This window comes from Phoenix dactylifera, chromosome 12 (genome assembly GCF_051530095.1).
Source record: "Phoenix dactylifera cultivar Ajwa chromosome 12, Ajwa_hap1_PhDact_Kaust_v1.1, whole genome shotgun sequence".
Lineage (NCBI taxonomy): Eukaryota > Viridiplantae > Streptophyta > Magnoliopsida > Arecales > Arecaceae > Phoenix > Phoenix dactylifera.
In genome coordinates this window covers 21,181,137-21,198,518 of record NC_143201.1, presented here as the reverse complement: position 1 = coordinate 21,198,518, position 17,382 = coordinate 21,181,137, and the positions used below count along the sequence as shown (strand labels likewise).

Below are 17,382 nucleotides of genomic sequence, written 5' to 3'. Positions count from 1 at the left end.
AGCTTTTGGAATTTAAAAAAAAAATAAATACTAAGAAAAATATGGTGAAATATAAAGCTCTTCCTGTAGTTTTTTTTCTCATGCCCGCTATATATGATTTTAGATTTTTTGCATGTATACCTTCCAAAATACACTAAATTCTTTGAATACCCTTGTAAAATTATTATTTACATATATATCCTCATAAAATACTTATTTTTTATATATATCCTTTTTTTTTCTTTCTTTTTTTTATATGTACCTATACCATCTAACATCGTTAAAAACTAGATGATTTAATTTTGAAATGACTAAAAATATCTTTACATATAGATGCACAAAAAAAAAATTTATAAGATACATATGCAAATAGCAACTTTGTAAGGATATTCACGCAATTATACATATTTAGGAGGATATACATTTAAATATTCAATAAAAAATGATCAAAATTCATTAAAGCTAATTCAGTTGTTCTTAATAAAATAAGGTGGCCAAAAAAGATTAATATTAACATGTCACATAATCTCATGATAATATCAACTTTTATAGAATGAATCATGTTTCTTTTACAAAATTCTCGCCTCAAAAACAAACAGCAACTCAACTTTACAAATTACTAAAAAATATTTTACTAATCTAAACATCTATAATTAATTTAAATTTGTTATGCTTTAATTTTTAAAAATAATGAATAATATATCAATGTCATAGATTCAATAATAATAATTATATCAAAATTAAAGGAGGAATAGCATTACCAAAATGATCACCTAATATTCTAATTTGACCGAGCCACAATTTTTTTAAAAAAATTAACAATGTGGATCAATCATTTTTTGACTTGTCGATTCAACTGAATCATAAAAGACTTAGTAAGTTCCAGCCGAGTTTTGATATTTTTTTAATAATTTTTTTGAACTTCTAAAATGAAAAGTTGCATGAATATCCTTATAAAAGTACTATTTATGTGTATATCCTTATATTTTTATTTTGGCTATTTACCAATGAAGGTATTTCGGTCATTGAAAAAAAAATACACATAAATAATAATTTATAAAAAAAGTATTTATATAATTTTATATATTAAGAAGAATATATATAAAAAAATTTATAAATTTTTATAATTTTTGTTCCTCACCGATGGCCGGCTGGTGGCCACCTTGAGGGCCCTGCGGCCCATCGCTCCACCTCCATATCAAGTGCCAAACTAATCCAGTCCGAGAAAGAGGGATCGTCGTCCATTATCCATCCAACCATCCCCACGCCATGTCCATCCCCGGACTTTTCACCCCCTGACGGGAAGTCTCCCCACGGCCGCGTTCTCTCTTGTGGACCAGTCAACTCTCTCACTCCCCTACCATTTCTTTCTTCAAGCTTCATCCAAACCTCCTCCTCCTCGGCTTTAAAAAGATCCAAAATCTCTCCTTTATTCCTACATTTTTTTACCTCTTCCTTCCTCATGCTTTCGCTTCTACTCTTCTCCGGCTTCAGTTTGGGCATCTTGTCCTCTCCCACGGCCTTCGAATTCCTCCAATATCAATTTTTTTCGGGATTTTTCTGATGGGATTTTGGCCCTCTTTCGCCTATGTTCTTGCCGAGACATAAAATAGACGCCTTTCGGTCGGAGCGGGGGGAGATGGAGCGGCGGCGGCAGCAGCAGGAGAAGGGGCGGGGGACGCGACGGCTGGAGCGACCGAACGCAGTGAAGAACATCGACTACGACGCGTTGGACGAGCCCCCCGTCATCCGTACCACCCGATCGCTGGACTTCTTGTCATCGTTATTCTCGAAGCAGACGAGCTTCCGAATTGGGGGCAGCATCGAGGGCCCCAGCCCCCAAGATCCCACCTCTGCCCCGAATTCTACGCCTGCCGATCCCCCCAGCGCATCGGCTGAAGAATCCGTCGGCCGGCAGGATGTCCAGGTGGAAGTTCCAAGCCAGCCTGACAGGCCCGTGGCTGAAAGTAAGGTTCTTGATGGTGAAAGTCCGAAGAGTTCGACTTCGTCTCCAGTTGTAAAAGGAGGAGATGGAGGAATTAGCGGTTTTCGCCCTCCAGCTCTTGCTCCTCCCCCTGTGATTTTGACTCTTTCCCCTCCACCATGGAGGCCGCTCGCGCCGCCTCCATCGATGCCCATTTTTGCCATGGACAAGGAAGGCTCGACGTGGGATATATTGAGGTCCTTGGCTCCTGATGAAGCGAACAATGATCTTGGCGCGGAAGGGGGGAGAAGGAGATCCTTCGACTCGGAGGAGGACGAGGAGGAAGAACCTCCTGCTGGTGGAGAGGTTGCGGGGGTGGAGACCTCCGAGGGCTTTACCGGGACATCGTCATACCCCACCATTGATGACGACGACACTTCCAGTACAATTACCGAAACAATGTTTATCATCTCGCCGAATGACAAGGTCAAGAGGAGGATCAGGTCATGGATGCGAGGTCGGCTCCTTGGGAGCGGTTCATTTGGGATGGTCTATGAAGCAATCAGCGAGAAGTAATCATGGAGCCTTATAAGTTGCTGGATCTTCTTCATTTATGGTTCTTTTAATGTAGATTTTTATATGTGCATATAACCATCAGAACAATCTTTTGAGCCATGACAAATGTTGCTGCAACATTCACATAACTCCTACTTCGTTCTCTACTTCTTATTCTTATATCTGTGTTGCCTTTTTACAAGTAACTGCAACTAATTTCTGTAAGTATTTTTGTTTTCAGATATATTGCGTTATGCTTAGGGATTTTGAATCCTCAAAGAGACACTAGAGTGAATTTTGCATATTGTTATTCTGATCATAATAATAATAATAATAATAATTGAGAACCATTTCTAGTACATGTTGATAAGAGGTGAGATAGAGTCATAAATCTACCTTGGGATGTTGCAAAATTTGAAGAGGGAGTTCTAAATAACACTATGCATAGAGGTATATGCTGCAGTTAGTATGGGGGACCCTGACCCATGATCCGTCAAGAGTTCTCGTAATTCTTTTACCCTCATTGGTTGAATGGTAGTGTTTTGAACTTTCATGCATTTAGGATGACCAAAAACTAAATCAAATCAACAAGATTAACAAGATTGTCACCCATTGCTACTTATCATGGACTTATCTGTTTTCTTATTCAGGGCATCAGATAAAGATTTTCTTAAAAAAGACATTGACAATGGTGATTAATAATCAATGTCATAACTGGGAAGTACACTTTGTTGTATTCAAAATTAATCTTCTTGTTCACTATCTCTGGTTCCACGTATAGAGTCAGTAATCCACTAGTCTAATATATTTAAAGCAGAAAATGGTGACAGAGCTAAGTTGCATTAAGTTCCATAGAGTAGCAAATATAAATAATTTTCTGGTTAATATCACTTCCTCTGCAGGATATTAGCTATGATTAGGTTGTTATCATACTGGTATGAGTTGTTGGCATTTTTTGTGATTGGCTATGCTTATTTCTGTTATCTTCACAGTGAGGGTGTATTCTTTGCTGTTAAAGAAGTATCTTTGCTTGACCAAGGAGGCAATGCCCAACAATGTATTCTTCAACTTGAGCAGGTGGGATGTCGTCAACTCTATTTTAACTGTGTTACAGCAGATGCCTTAATATTTATTCCGCCTGCTATTGTTCTTGAGTAACTTTTTTTCTCTTTCTTGTAAATATTGTGAAACTTTATTACTCCTTCAAATATGTTAGTTGAAAATTCATCTGTTGGTTTTCATAACTCTTTTTTTGAGCATGTTATCTTCTAACTTCTGACTTATCCTTTCAGGAGATTGCACTTCTAAGTCAGTTTGAACACGAAAATATAGTTCAATATTATGGATCAGACAAGGTACGCTTGCATAGACATTTTGATGTAGAATTGACTTATTGAGCCTTCCATCAATATTTCTATTCTATTAACATTGAGTTCCAATGATAAAAGAATTTTCTTAAGTTCCCATTTCCTGATCCCCCCCCCCCCCCCCCCCCCCTAATTTCTCACTGTTGAGACACTAAACTGTTTTGGCAGTCCTTGAAATTGATTATTTCTTGTTGCTTGGTGACTATGGTGTATGAAAGGAAAATGTTACCATAAGTCTCAGTTGCTTATAGCTTATTGGTCATTAGGAACTTATGCTTACAGAATTGCTGGATATTATAGTTTATTTGTTTTTAGTTGATCAATATTATCGTATTGCCTATTCTACTGCAGATCTGTGCTTGCATACTCTGTTGTGTTACTATTTCTTTTTACTAAGACATGGATTTTCTTGCAGGAAGATTCGAAACTGTTTATCTTCCTGGAGCTTGTTACTCAAGGATCTCTTGCATCTCTATATCAGAAGTATGATCTGCCAGATTGTCAAGTCTCTGCATTTACCAGGCAGATCTTAAATGGTTTGAAGTATCTTCATGACCGAAGTGTGGTGCACAGGTGAGGCAGCTGTTTTGGTTTATATGATCATACTTTACTCATACATTGAATTTCTTGATATTGTGTTCCATTATTTTGATAAAACACCCCATAATATGATCTTTTGTTCCTCAATTGTATTTCATTTGTATGCTGAAAGATATTATTTGTCACTAAGTAATCTTAGCTTAGAAAAAGGGTGCATTCTCACCTATCAAAACAAAGGTACTTCCTGAAGCCCATATTTGCTGCCATTTACTGGAATGGAAGATTTGATGGCTGTGAACTTAAGTAGTCTATGGTTTCCTCATTCTTCTCGTCTTCCTTTTTGCTTATTAGACACCATAAGCCTAATAGTTTAGACTTCTGATTTGAGGTAGTCTTGTTCACTGTTCTGTAAGGTCTTCGATTATTTCCGTTCATTTTCTGTGAAGCAATAAAAATTGTAATAGTATCAAGGAGTAGGAGGAAAAACAGATAGATGGTTCCCTGTTCTATTATCGAGATAATAAGCAAATTGGGAAACTGACTGCAAAACACGACCAAAGAAAGGAGGGCCCAGAAATACCATTTTGATTAAACTCACATCATAACTTAAGGACAGCTGCAGGTTACGAAGAAATGTTAAACTAATTTATCTTCAGTAGTTCTACATCCTGCCTCTCTGTCTTGATAAATATCAAATTTTCTGTCAAAGCTTCCCTTCAGTGTACGGAAAGACATTTCAAGCATCTTCATTATATAACTGAAAGCTTCAAGAAGTGGACCTGTTATTGATTTTATTGAGATCAGAAAACCCTTTCTACAGCTTGAGAGTGTCTAAGTTGTGATATAGGTTCACCAAGATTTTTTGTTACATGCACACTAGGGACATAAGAAATAGATACTCATTTTATATCATAATACTCAAATTTCTTGCATCATCTTTTTGGTGGAATGAGAGAGAGCTATCACTTCAGGGGATTTAATTATCTTCATCCCCAGGATTACATCACCCTCTTCTAGATCTTTCACGTCAAATTTGCTGAATAGAAAGGATTTACTTTCTTCTATGATTTTGAGAGACGCACTTAGGATCAAGATATCATCTACATGGGGACAAAGGGATAACACAATTGTCTTGAAAGAGACACGTTAATTATGATCGTTGAAAGAGAATCCAAATGATAAGACAGTTTTATCAAATTCTTGTGTCACTGCTTTGGATGTTGTTTGAGACCATATGGGGACTTAACTAATTTACAAACTTTGTTTTCTTGCCCTTAATGGTAAACCTCTCGAGTTGTTTCATATAGATCTCTTCTTCAAGATCCCCATTTAGAAAAGCAGTTTTCATGTCCATTTGATGGATTATCAACTTATGATTAGAAGTAGTTGCAAGGATTCTAAGAGTTGCAGCCGGAGTTACTGGTGAATAAGTATCAAAGTAATCTATATGTTTCTTTTGATGGAAATCTTTGGCTAGTACCTAGTCTAAAAAATATTTTTCTGTTTATCTTGCTTTAGCTTTCTGTGGAATACCCATCTACAACCTAATGTCTTACAACCAGAAGGAAATTGTTCTTAATTTGAATGATTACCTGATCTAATTAGACGTTAAAGATAGATTAGTGCCTAATATGGGAAAGGGTGGGTTCTTCTTTGGAAAGGATCCAAGTCTTACTTTGAAAGACAGATTCAAACTCACCCTTGATAGCTTTCTTCTAGAAAGGTGCATTGGAAGAGGACATTGTCTCGGCATAGGAGGAAGGTTCACTTTCAACAAGAAAGGCAAAGAAATCTTCATCTAGTTCTTTAGGTCTTTAGTTACTAATTATGAATTACTACAGTAATTAACTGATATAAATCAAGCTTTAAGAATCATTTCTGAAAATATTGATGTCAGAAATTAGGCCACAAAATCAGTGTGCATAGAATGCTGAAAAACAATGTTTCTGTTTATCAGAATACAGCTAGTATTTACTCAGGTGCAGAAATTATTTATTCAAAACATGCTACTGTATGCTGAAAAATCTGAAACAATGAACAGAAAACAAACTACCACAGTTAACTAGAACAGAATTGTGCTTAATATGATGCAGAATGTGTTTACCGAATACAGATTCATGCATACCAAAATTTGGGAATAGATAACAGCTAATTAATATAGATGCAAGATTGTTTATCAGTGCAGACTATATGCTTACAGAAAATCGCAGGTGTTTATTTGTTTACTATTTTTTGTTTAATATAGACTGCAGATGCTTATCCAGATACAAAACAGTGTAAAATAGTAAAAGCTTTATAATCCAATAATGTCTGTAAAATAGAAAATTGATAGAAATTGATTCTAAAAATGTATAATTACTTGACTAACCGCAGAATATGGAGAATATCAACATGTATAAGAGGATTTAATTTCTACATCTATAAATCAGAATCTAAGCATGCATATAAAATAATTTAACAAAAATTGGATAAATTAAATAAATTGATTTAAACCCAATAGCGCTCTTAGATTGTTGGAGGTAACTAAAAATAAATTGAATAAATCAGGAATTTGTATGATGAATATCATGTTAAAATCCAAATAGTAATTTAGCAGAAAATAATTTTGAAAATGATATGAAATTCAAAAATAAAATATAGCAGAACTTGGATTAGAGGTGTGCTAGGCATTGTAGCCTCTCTTGCCGGGTAGGTGGCTCTAATGCTCCCAAGGTACAATTGATCCCTGGTTTAGTTTGGCTTCTGTCTGGTGCAACACAGGCACACCGAAAGCTTGACCCGAATGACTTCTTTAGTTGCTTGAAATTATTTTTTTTGAAACTATATAAAATATGGAAAGAATTTGCAGTGAAAGTGATGGAAATTGTAGAGCAGTGGTTAGCTGCCATAAGGAGAAAGGGATTTTTGACCTCTAATCTGTGTGGTGTGCTTGGATTGGACCATGGCATTTATATAGGGACCAGTCCAGTAACAGCTTGAACAGCCAGTCTCCTGGCCTATAGAATTTGCAATAAGCGCCTAGGGCGTTGCTAGCTGTTAGGGCTGTCAACGGGCCGAGCTGCTCGGGCTCGGCTCGGGCCCGGCTCGGTAAAAGTCCGGCTCGGGCTCGGCTCGTTAGTCAAACGAGCCCGAGCTCGAGCCCAAAATGAGGCCCGTTTAAATTCGAGCCCGAGCCCGAGCTCGAGCCCGAGCAGCTCACGAGCCCAAACGAGCCCAACCAATAACCCATTCCCATTTTCCTCCACCTGACCTGACCACCTCCTCTCTTTTTATTTTTTTTTTCTTCTCCTTCCTTCTGGGTTTTTCCAGAAGCTTCCCGCTGTCCCGCATAAAAATCCATTCCCTCCCCTGACTCCCCTCTCGCCTTCCTCCTCCGCCGACCGCCGCCGATGCCTCGCTGCCTCCTTCCGCCGCCTGGGAAAGAAGCACGCGAGGCCCCTCCCCCTCTTTCTTCTCCGTTTCTCCCCCTCCCTTTTCCTCTCTTTGCCGACTCCTCTACCGGCGAGACTGCGATAGAGAAGGGGATGAGAAGCACTCCTCCACCGGCGAATCAGGGAAGGAGCCGAGGAGTCCCTCGCACGGGAGGGTCGGGCCGCGGGCGCCGCTCGCACGGGAGGGTCGGGCCACGGCCGGCGGCGCCCGCGGCCAAGCCCGCGGCTTCCTCGGCTGTGCCGGCGGCCGACACCCGTGCCGGCGGTGCAGGTGCTCGCGGCTGAAGCCGGCGGCCGCCGCACGCGATGAGGTGAGTCCCTTCTTCTCTCCTTTTTTTTTCTTTTTTTCTTTCTTTCCTTCTTTCTTCTCTTCTTCTTCTTCTTCTTCTTTTCTCTCTTCTTCGTTCTTCTCTCCGACGACGAACCGTCGGGACTCGGAACCGAGCTCGGCTGGTCGTTCTCTCCGACGGGCGACAGAGATGGGGGCGGGGATGGGGATGGGGATGGCCGGATGGGGATGGGGCGGGCTCGGGCTCGCCGCTCGGGCTCTGGCTCGGGCTCGGGCTCGGGCAAACGAGCTTTACGAGCCCGAGCCGGGCTGTGCCACCCGAGCCCGAGCCCGAGCCCAATACAAGGCTCGGTACCGAGCCCGAGCCCGAGCCCGAGCCAGAAAATTAGTGAAACGAGCCGAGCCGAGCCTGCGGAGGCTCGGGCTCGGCTCGGCTCGTTAACAGCCCTACTAGCTGTTATGGGCTAATAAAGCCACCTTGTGCTTGTGGTGCAACATGCATGGCCTGCCGAGTCAAGCGCGCATGCATGTGTGGTGAAAGGTCCATAGGCCCGCATACCCAACTAGAGTCTGCTAGTTGAGGAAGCATTAAATACAACTCAACTTGCATAAATTCTCCAATGTGGGACTAAACTAAAATGAAGTAGTTGAGAATTAAAGGCTTTAATGGTCTAAAGGCTTCAATGGTTGAACCTTTCCAACAAAAAATCAGAAAAATATTAAATAATTACATATCTTCTAACAAAAAAAATCTTCACTAATATGTTATGTACATGGACAATATATAAACCTCAGATTACAAGACTTGATCATGGTATATTATTCAAGATAATCTGGTTTGTATTATGTAATTTTGATTATTAGTGATTTAAAACATTTTCAATTTTAACAGTTTCTTGGGATATGGATAAGGCAATCCTTTTCTTCAACTGATGTTATTATCCTGTTTTCTTGCCAGGGATATTAAATGCGCGAACATTTTGGTTCATGTAAATGGATCTGTAAAACTTGCTGACTTTGGATTGGCTAAGGAGGTCAGTCGCCCCACCCCCCCCCTCTCTCTCTCTCTCTCTCTCTCTCTCTCTCTCGATGCATGCGACTTTTCAAATGTTTGAAATTTAGTTGATGTACTTCCCTTATGTACCTGTTCAGATAACCAAGTTCGTCATGCTGAAATCATGTAAAGGAAGTGTATACTGGATGGCTCCAGAGGTTAGCTTAATATTCTTTGATTTATTTAACCACCCATAATGGATGGCACAAGCTATTAGACCATGGAATGCCGTACCGGCCCGTACCGGCCGGTACGGGCTGGTACGTACCGGTCCGGCCGTGGACCGGTACCGGAACAGATAAAAAACCGGTATTTTTCTGTTTTTTATCCAAACCGGCCGGTACGGGTGCGTACCGGCCGGTTCGGGCCCGTACCGGCCGGTACCGGCCTCGTACCGGTGCGAACCGGCCGGTTCGCACCGGTACGATTTTTTTTTTTTTTAGAACCACAGCGCCGCGCGTTGTGGTTTTTGAAACCATCGCGTACCGGCCGGTATGTACCGGACCGGACCGGTACCGTACCGGTCCGGCCGGCCACCGGTATGCCGACCGGTACCGGTACGGCGGACCTTGTATTAGACACTGTCTTAACTCCATAAATTCTGAAAGTAGTGAGCAATGAATGCCATGTGATGTCTCCATTAGTTATAGGATTACAAAATGCATATATAACACCTCTCTTTCGTCTTAAATTTGTGTCATTTTGTATTTGGGGAAACATGTATTGTGAAAAGAGAAATGCCACTAGAGACATGGAGTCAAAAATAAAAATGAACATAAAAATACATGACAATGTAGATGGCGTGAAAATGAGGGTCCTGCTGATGGTTGGGGCATGTGAATTAGTTTGATAGTTCCAAGATTATTTAATTTATATAGTCATGCATCCTTATGTGCAGTTATTTTTGTAGAGAAATTCCTTTATGCTGGTTGTGACCGATGCAAAGCAATTGAAATGAGAAACTTTATCACTGCCTATTTTATGTATATATATATATCATTGCATATATTATAGGCAAAAGAAGAATAGAAAAATATAATAATAATGATCTAGGCTCAATTCCACAAAGTTAGAATAAGAAACTGGCAAACTGATTATGTTAAACAAGGTAATAAAATTTAATGACTGAATTTATTTAAGTAATACCCGGTTAAAACAATTCTAAGATATCTTATATTGAAAGCGTTGTTACAAGTTTGTGCATAAAAAGAATATCTTCACAGCTTGCTCAAGTATTAAATTTTACTTAAGTCTGATAGATGAAATACTTCTATTTCATTTTCATTCGAGTTCATCACAAAGTCCACTTATCAAGTCTTGAATTGATATCTTTCATTTCTAATATTGTAACTTTGTGTTTGAGATAGTGATAATAAGATGAAAAAACTGCAATATCCTAGGATCTCACAGAAAAAGACTTGCCAAAAGTTATATTTTGAGGTCCTTGCCCATGTTTAAGTACCTAAAATCTTCCTAGTTAATATTTTGAGGTCCTTGCTCATGCTTGCATAGGTCCTCTCACACTCCACCCATTTAAGTCCTAGCATTCTCACCAAGGAAAGGGTCTATCAAAATCACAAACACCGTATTCCACAGCTGTAGTGTTCCATGGTCCACAAGTGCCATTGATCATATTAGCTTTGATGCCATTTATAACGTTCTAGAACCTCACCCAAAAGGACTAGCCAAAAGTCTTATATTTTGAAATTCTTTACCCTACTTAAGGATCCAAGATCTTCCAGCGCACAACCAATATGGGACCCCAATATGCGACTAAGGACATGCCCCCATGGATCCTCACATGTATGGTGGCTGCAATTGTATATAAGTCTATACTAACTAAATAACACAGCTATGCATACAGGGTCACTTCAATTTGTGGTGATTCACATCCTTTCTTTGCATGGTAATGGTAATGGTAGGTGGCTGTTATATGTTATCTCTGCATATTATGCAGAAATCATGGCTTAGATGCACTCCATGAATTTTTTTTTGTTTGATCAAATCTTTTGTAAGTTGAAATAAATCTTGAAATTTGTCTTATATTGACCAACCAACCTGATTAGTAGCTTGTCCTAGTTTTCTTCGCATTGTAATTGGACTAGCTGCTACGGAGATCTTGTGGTAAAATGATCTTTGTGGATATCTTTGGTCCGATGTGTATGTTGCTGCAAACTAGAAGGAGGACTGATAGTTGCAAAAGAGTGAGCCTCAAATTAACGCATTGGTCTTTGTATAGATGCATTACCCTCTATCGTGAATAATTGCTACTTATTAGTGCTGATTACTATATGCAGGACATTATCTGGCAAATTGTTCGAAAAGTGAAGGATACCTTTAGAGGTATCATGTATTATACTTGTTCATTGTTCTTTAATAACTTGCGAATATATAGAATCAAGAAGGTTTAAAAGTCAAGCTTAGATGATATGATTGCTATCCAAAGGCAGACAACATAGCCTTTCTGTTCTTCACAATGCACTCGTTACTTTCTCACTCCCACTGAATGTGTGCTATGTGTTCTATGATGGCACTATATCAGACATTATATTTGTTTTGAGTCCAGATGCAAGCATTTGCTGGTGGTGATTCCTAACCAAATACTGACCTGGAGATGATGAACAGATTTGGTTCTCATCTAAATTTCAATTAAAATTCCTCGGAAAAAGAAAACACATGCACATAAACAATTATTTGTGAATGTATGTACATATATCATCCTATGTCATTCGTCACATTATTGGGTTCAGATATATCTTGATCCAAATCCAACTCAGATAATCTCCTACAACTCTTTTGCAGACTATTTTTTCCTGTTGGACTTGATTAGGTTTTGGATGGAGCGTCTATCTTTTGTGACAGAATGGAGAATGATGTTATTTTTTTCATCATCTACTGTGTTCAGAATAGTACTGCATGTAATTTTTAAAGATGCCATTTCATAAATTTGTGCATGGGTCTGCAAGTTCCTATTAAATGGGGAGTTCTCATTTTTCAGGTTGTTAATCCTAGAAAAACATATGGGCCTGCAGCCGATATATGGAGTCTTGGGTGCACTGTCTTGGAGATGTTAACACGGCAACTTCCTTATCCAAATCTGGAGTGGGTGAGTAATCTGTTTGGTTGAAACAGTTAGCTACTATTCCTTTTCATCTTCAAAGGACTCCTCTGCCAGTTCAGTAACGAAATAACAAACAATATTCCTGCTTGATTTCTTTTACTCTGAAAGTTCCCGTGATGTACCCAAAAAAAAGTTCACGTGCCATAACCGCAAACTTATTTACTCTATACCTTAAATCTGGATTCCTTGAAAGCTGAAAGCTATCTATACTTTTGGAACAGCCAGCTGCGGAATAGCAAACACAGAGAATAGAATTTCACTAAATAATCAGCTGCATCTAGATGACTTGAATAGTTCAAGACATGTAATTTTTTTAATAAAAAAAGAGTGATCTTGTAAGTATCCAATATATTAACAGGATAAAGTTGATATAAAGAAATGGTATGTTATAAAATTGAAAAAAAGGAGTGTAAGGATTAAATTCAGTAGCTCCAGCAGTTGAACTTGCTTCAAATTCTGAACACCTAGGTTAGCAATGGGTTTGGGTAATAAATCCTGGAGGATGAGATAAGATGAGGAGAAGGGCGTAGGAGATGTGGCACATTGACAGGATTAGTGTATGGAGGAGAATGAATCAAGAACGCAGATAAAGGAAGAAAGAGGTAAGCAAGTTTAAAAAGTTTTATATTATGGCTCGCAGGTTCAAATTCATGCTATATACTGCCAATTATGATAAGGAGAGTTCTGGATTGGGAGATGGGGAAATGGCCAGTTGAAGGTAGCAAGGACTCAAAGTTTCATTTAAGATAAAGGAATAAATAATGTTGTAAAAGATGGTTATGTGGATGAAGGCTGGCTAGGTGAAATACTCACAGACCCATTATGGTAGATCTTAACCTGCCCGCGCCAAAGCGAGTTCGTAAATAGGTGGATTTCTTTGGTTCACATCTTGAGCTGATCAATCTCCTTATGACGGGGACGGTCACCACTAAAGATACAACAGTCCCCATGCATTGCACCTAGAAATGACAACTTGCAGGAACCATTGGATCTCATTCCACATTCCGTTGGATTACCTCTGTTGCGTGCTGAACTTTTTCTGGAAATAAGAGTTTGTTGGCTAAGCTGGATGAGCTCTTTTACTAGCTTTCTTATATATTTTAGATTTGACATACGGGATCATCTCTCAAATTTGAGGAATCCTTAAAAAATTCTCTCAATATAAGCCCTTTGTTTCCAATATAAATTGTCTTATTCACTTATTCTTATCTTACTATAAAATTAAGCATTAGAGCAAACTTTATTTTAGTATTTTGATCTTAGCACTCATGCTTTCAGATAAAGATGCTCATATACACTCTCTGATACATGTAGGTTGTGAGGTCCCTTGAAAATTCATTATCCGTGTTATCATTAATGACTAACTTATGGCAGTTTTGAAGTAACAAGCTGTTTGTGTATTTTTCATCCCTTGCGCAAAATTGTTCCATGTTTAAACTTTTAAGCTAAAGATTTCTTCAAACTTGTTCCATATTTATGTCAGTACTATATAATGCAATTAGGAAAATCTAGATAGTAGTTCAAGTAACAATATGCTTATTGTCACATCTTTTATTCAGAATAATTTATCGTTGATATAATTTTGGAGAGGATGAGTCTATTCAGAGTGACCCAGATATTATAAAATACTTTGTTTGAATCATATACAACTCTTTATGAAACTGTATCCCACGAAGGAAGCTAAAAGTAGCTCTAGTGGCAAGTTTGTCTAATAGCTTGTATATTATTTAAAGTTTGTAATTAAGGTAATATCTTTACAGATCATTACTCATAAAGTGATTGAAAAATACGGGGATTGACATATAAAACAACTTGGTCAGATCTGTCTGGTGTGCTCCTGTACGTGTATCTCGACAAACTTGTTGGGTCAAACCTAAGAGGATTGGAGGTGTAACCTGTTCGAGCTGGCTGGTTGGTCAAATAATGTCATCAGGCCTTATTTGTGACGTATAGCAAGTAGGTTGAGCCTAAATGTAGAATTTTCTTCATGATTGCGCTGGTCGGACCCCTTGACGATGGTTATGTTTATCGAGCTGGACAGACCTTGATCGGCCAAATGGCCATCTCCTATACCAGAAATATACATCATTTTCAAAAGATAAATCTAATTCTCATTGATGAAAATTTCGTGCCGTTTTATAAAACACGGGAGTTTGAGATGTTGAATCCCATTCTCATTGATGAAAATATCTTACCCATCTTATAAAGATACGGAAGAGCAAAACGATCTCCTAAAAGCAAACAGCAGAAGATCATAATAACTTTTGAGCCTTTTCATAGAAAGTGCTTCTAGCAGTTAACACAGTAGGAGTAGATATTGCAGCTTCTTTAGATGTCTCCATCTTATTAGTTTTCCATGCCTATCGTGCAACTTCTATGCTTGCCTTTTCCTCTTAAGTCAAAATTTGAAAGTCTGAAGATATTTTTACTTCTGTTTCATGCTGCAAGCTGTAAACAACGGTTTATAATTGTTGGAAGGAGTTGGTAGCTATCTCAATGCCCCAAGATACTCTTACTAATTGTTCATTCTCTCTAATTTGCAGACTCAAGCTCTCTTTAGAATTGGCCATGGCCAACAACCTCCCATCCCCAACTACTTGTCAAGAGATGCCCGTGATTTTATCAGTCAATGTGTGAAGGTTAACCCAGATGAACGGCCTTCTGCTGCTCAACTATTAGAGCATCCGTTTGTGGTGAAACCGCTGACATTTTCTTCGAGATCCAGTTCCTCCGCACATGGTAATGATTGATGGAATTAACTAAAAATGAGAGCTGGCACTTTGGTATGACTAGGTGAAGCATTGCACTGCCCTTTTCATTCCGGCGTCCCCCCGATGATTTTGCCTTCTTCAGGCTATTAAAATTTTGCTTTTCAGATGACCATTTGAAGAATAAAACAGATGTTTGTAGGCTTTTCCGCAAATGGGCGTTGCAAGCAGATTCTTGAAAAGCAAGGAATAAAATTTTCGGCTTTCATTGTGTTTTAGAGTTTCAGCAGTAGTATGTTTTTTTTCCTTTTTTTTATTTTAGGATAGTTCCGATGTTGTTTTGGTTCAGATCCTTGCAAAGTCGGTCATGTATTTGGGTGCGGAAAAGAGAACTGGATATGCACCCAAATCTGGGTGAGATGAGTGCATGAATATATGTAAATATGTAGATTTATTTAAGTATCATCTTCAAGGCTATGTTTGCTTGGTAAAATCCCAAAGTATTCTTGTGCCGAGAAGATGGTAGTGCTTGGCTGTTTAGAAAGAAGAGACAAAGTGATGGTGGACCCGCAGATAAAAGATACTGTTTGGCAGTCAGGATCTAATCTGGAAGCATCAAAAAAACCAGAAAGGGCACAGTCCGGTCATTAAGAACCAAGACATGGATGAGATATAGATTACCAGACCTGATTCAAATTAAGGCAACGCATAAATTTTTCAATAAATGCTGACGCAGCATGAATGTAAACCAGAGAGAGAGATGTTAGATGTAAAATACCGATGTCTAAATACTTGGGATTAGAATCTGACCCATTTTTTCATCGAGTGAAGTCTTAAACTCAGACGTGGTCAAATTGGAGAGGTGTGATTTCACAAGTCAATTATATTAAGGCTTTATTTGGCAGAGCTTTTGAAAGTAGCTTTTATTTGTTATTTGGTAGCTATATTTGTAAAGTGCCGTGAGACTTTAATATGACTGAGAAAGTATTTTTGGTATGACAAAATGGTTATAAAGGACATTGCATAATATTATACAACATAGCATAATAAAATAAAATATATATTAATACATAAATATAATAGTATAATATTACTATACTATAATATTATTATAATATAGTAATATAATATTGTATAATATAGCATAATAATATAACATAATATATCAATGTATTATGATATAATGTAATATAATATTATATTTATAATATAATACAATAATAAATGTATAAAATATTATTATTATTATATATTAATACTATTATTTTATGTAATTATTATATTTTATTGCGGGTATTGTGGTCTAAAAATGAAAAATTTTATAATTCAAAATAGCTTTTCGACATGGCATGAAAATGCTTTTTTGGATAAGCTTCAAAATCCAAAAAGTTGTTTTAGTTTTCTGACAAAAGGTAATACAGCTTTTCGATTTTTTTACCAAACACTTCTATTTGATCTAAAAGTACTTTTGGAGGGTGAAAGTGTGCTTTTTGGTCTTTCAAAAACTCTGCCAAAAGAGCCTAATTCAGCAGGATGGATCAAAGCTTTTAGGTGATGAAGCTCAAGAACTCAACAATTGAGTATTATGTTCAAAGACACTGTAGCTCACAGTAGAACTTATTAGTGAATTCTAACCGTGACCATACGACATAGTTATGGTAATGTTTCTAAAAGATATTACTTAGAAAAAATCACATCAAGCTTTCTTGCTGCTCTCTTAAGTCTCGGCCAGATAATTTTGTCTATACCCAAAAAAGAGAGGGCGGAGGGTGGGGAAAGAGATTAATTAGAACAGAAAAAAAAATGCAAATTGAACTCCCACCGCTCTAAGGCCCTCAGATTTGTTGATTGCTGCTGTGGAGCTTGTTAGTGCCATTTCCTCAAATATGATCCTTTTTCTGTAAATTCACTCTATGAACTCAACTCGATGACCTGGCAAAAGTATAGGAGCTAAAGTAAAGAAGTATTCATCAAATATATTGCAATCACAGCCACCCATCAAATGCACCTGCTAATGAACTGTGCTTGCAAGTCGAGAGTATCAATAAATGTAGCCCTCAAATATTCAGTTTCAAAAATGTTATATAATATTTTCAATGGTTTGTACAAGCTAAAATTCCACATATCATATTGCTTGCATCTTTGTCAACGCATTCCTCTAACCACATCCAAGGGTTCAAAGCAATATCTGTCCACAATAGTCGCATAAAACCAGGAAAGTGCTGAAGCAGAAACGGCCTGCGCATCAAATACCCATTCTTGATAATTGACCCCTTCACTATGCTGGAGCAAGGCCTGACGCCTGGATATCACATAGCTCTTAGCCCTTGTGTTCACTAATATATATATATATATATATATAAAGAAAGCAAATCAACCTCTCACCATTTCTATTGATGAGGTTCATTTGGGTG

The 17,382-nt window shown here is 38.1% G+C and overlaps 1 protein-coding gene across 8 annotated transcripts; it reads left to right on the top strand.

Annotated features, from left to right (window-relative positions):
* Positions 1–1,124: 1,124 nt before the first annotated feature.
* On the top strand, positions 1,125–15,461 carry LOC113460952 (mitogen-activated protein kinase kinase kinase 1-like). Of its 8 annotated transcripts, none has more exons than XM_088708997.1 (10): positions 1,293–2,475; positions 3,451–3,535; positions 3,751–3,813; positions 4,241–4,398; positions 9,044–9,119; positions 9,238–9,297; positions 11,437–11,482; positions 11,942–12,057; positions 12,138–12,245; positions 14,804–15,461. In XM_088708997.1, exons 1-10 carry the CDS (start codon positions 1,568–1,570, stop codon positions 15,008–15,010), a joined length of 1,827 nt encoding a protein of 608 aa, XP_088565123.1. In that variant the 5' UTR covers positions 1,293–1,567; the 3' UTR covers positions 15,011–15,461. The 8 variants fall into 8 exon arrangements, 7 of the variants coding, with proteins under 7 accessions (XP_088565125.1, XP_088565123.1, XP_088565130.1 ...); XM_088709004.1 differs by having other exon boundaries at positions 1,293–2,495; XR_015972201.1 differs by lacking the exon at positions 11,942–12,057 and having other exon boundaries at positions 1,339–2,475.
* The last annotated feature ends 1,921 nt before the right edge of the window (positions 15,462–17,382 follow it).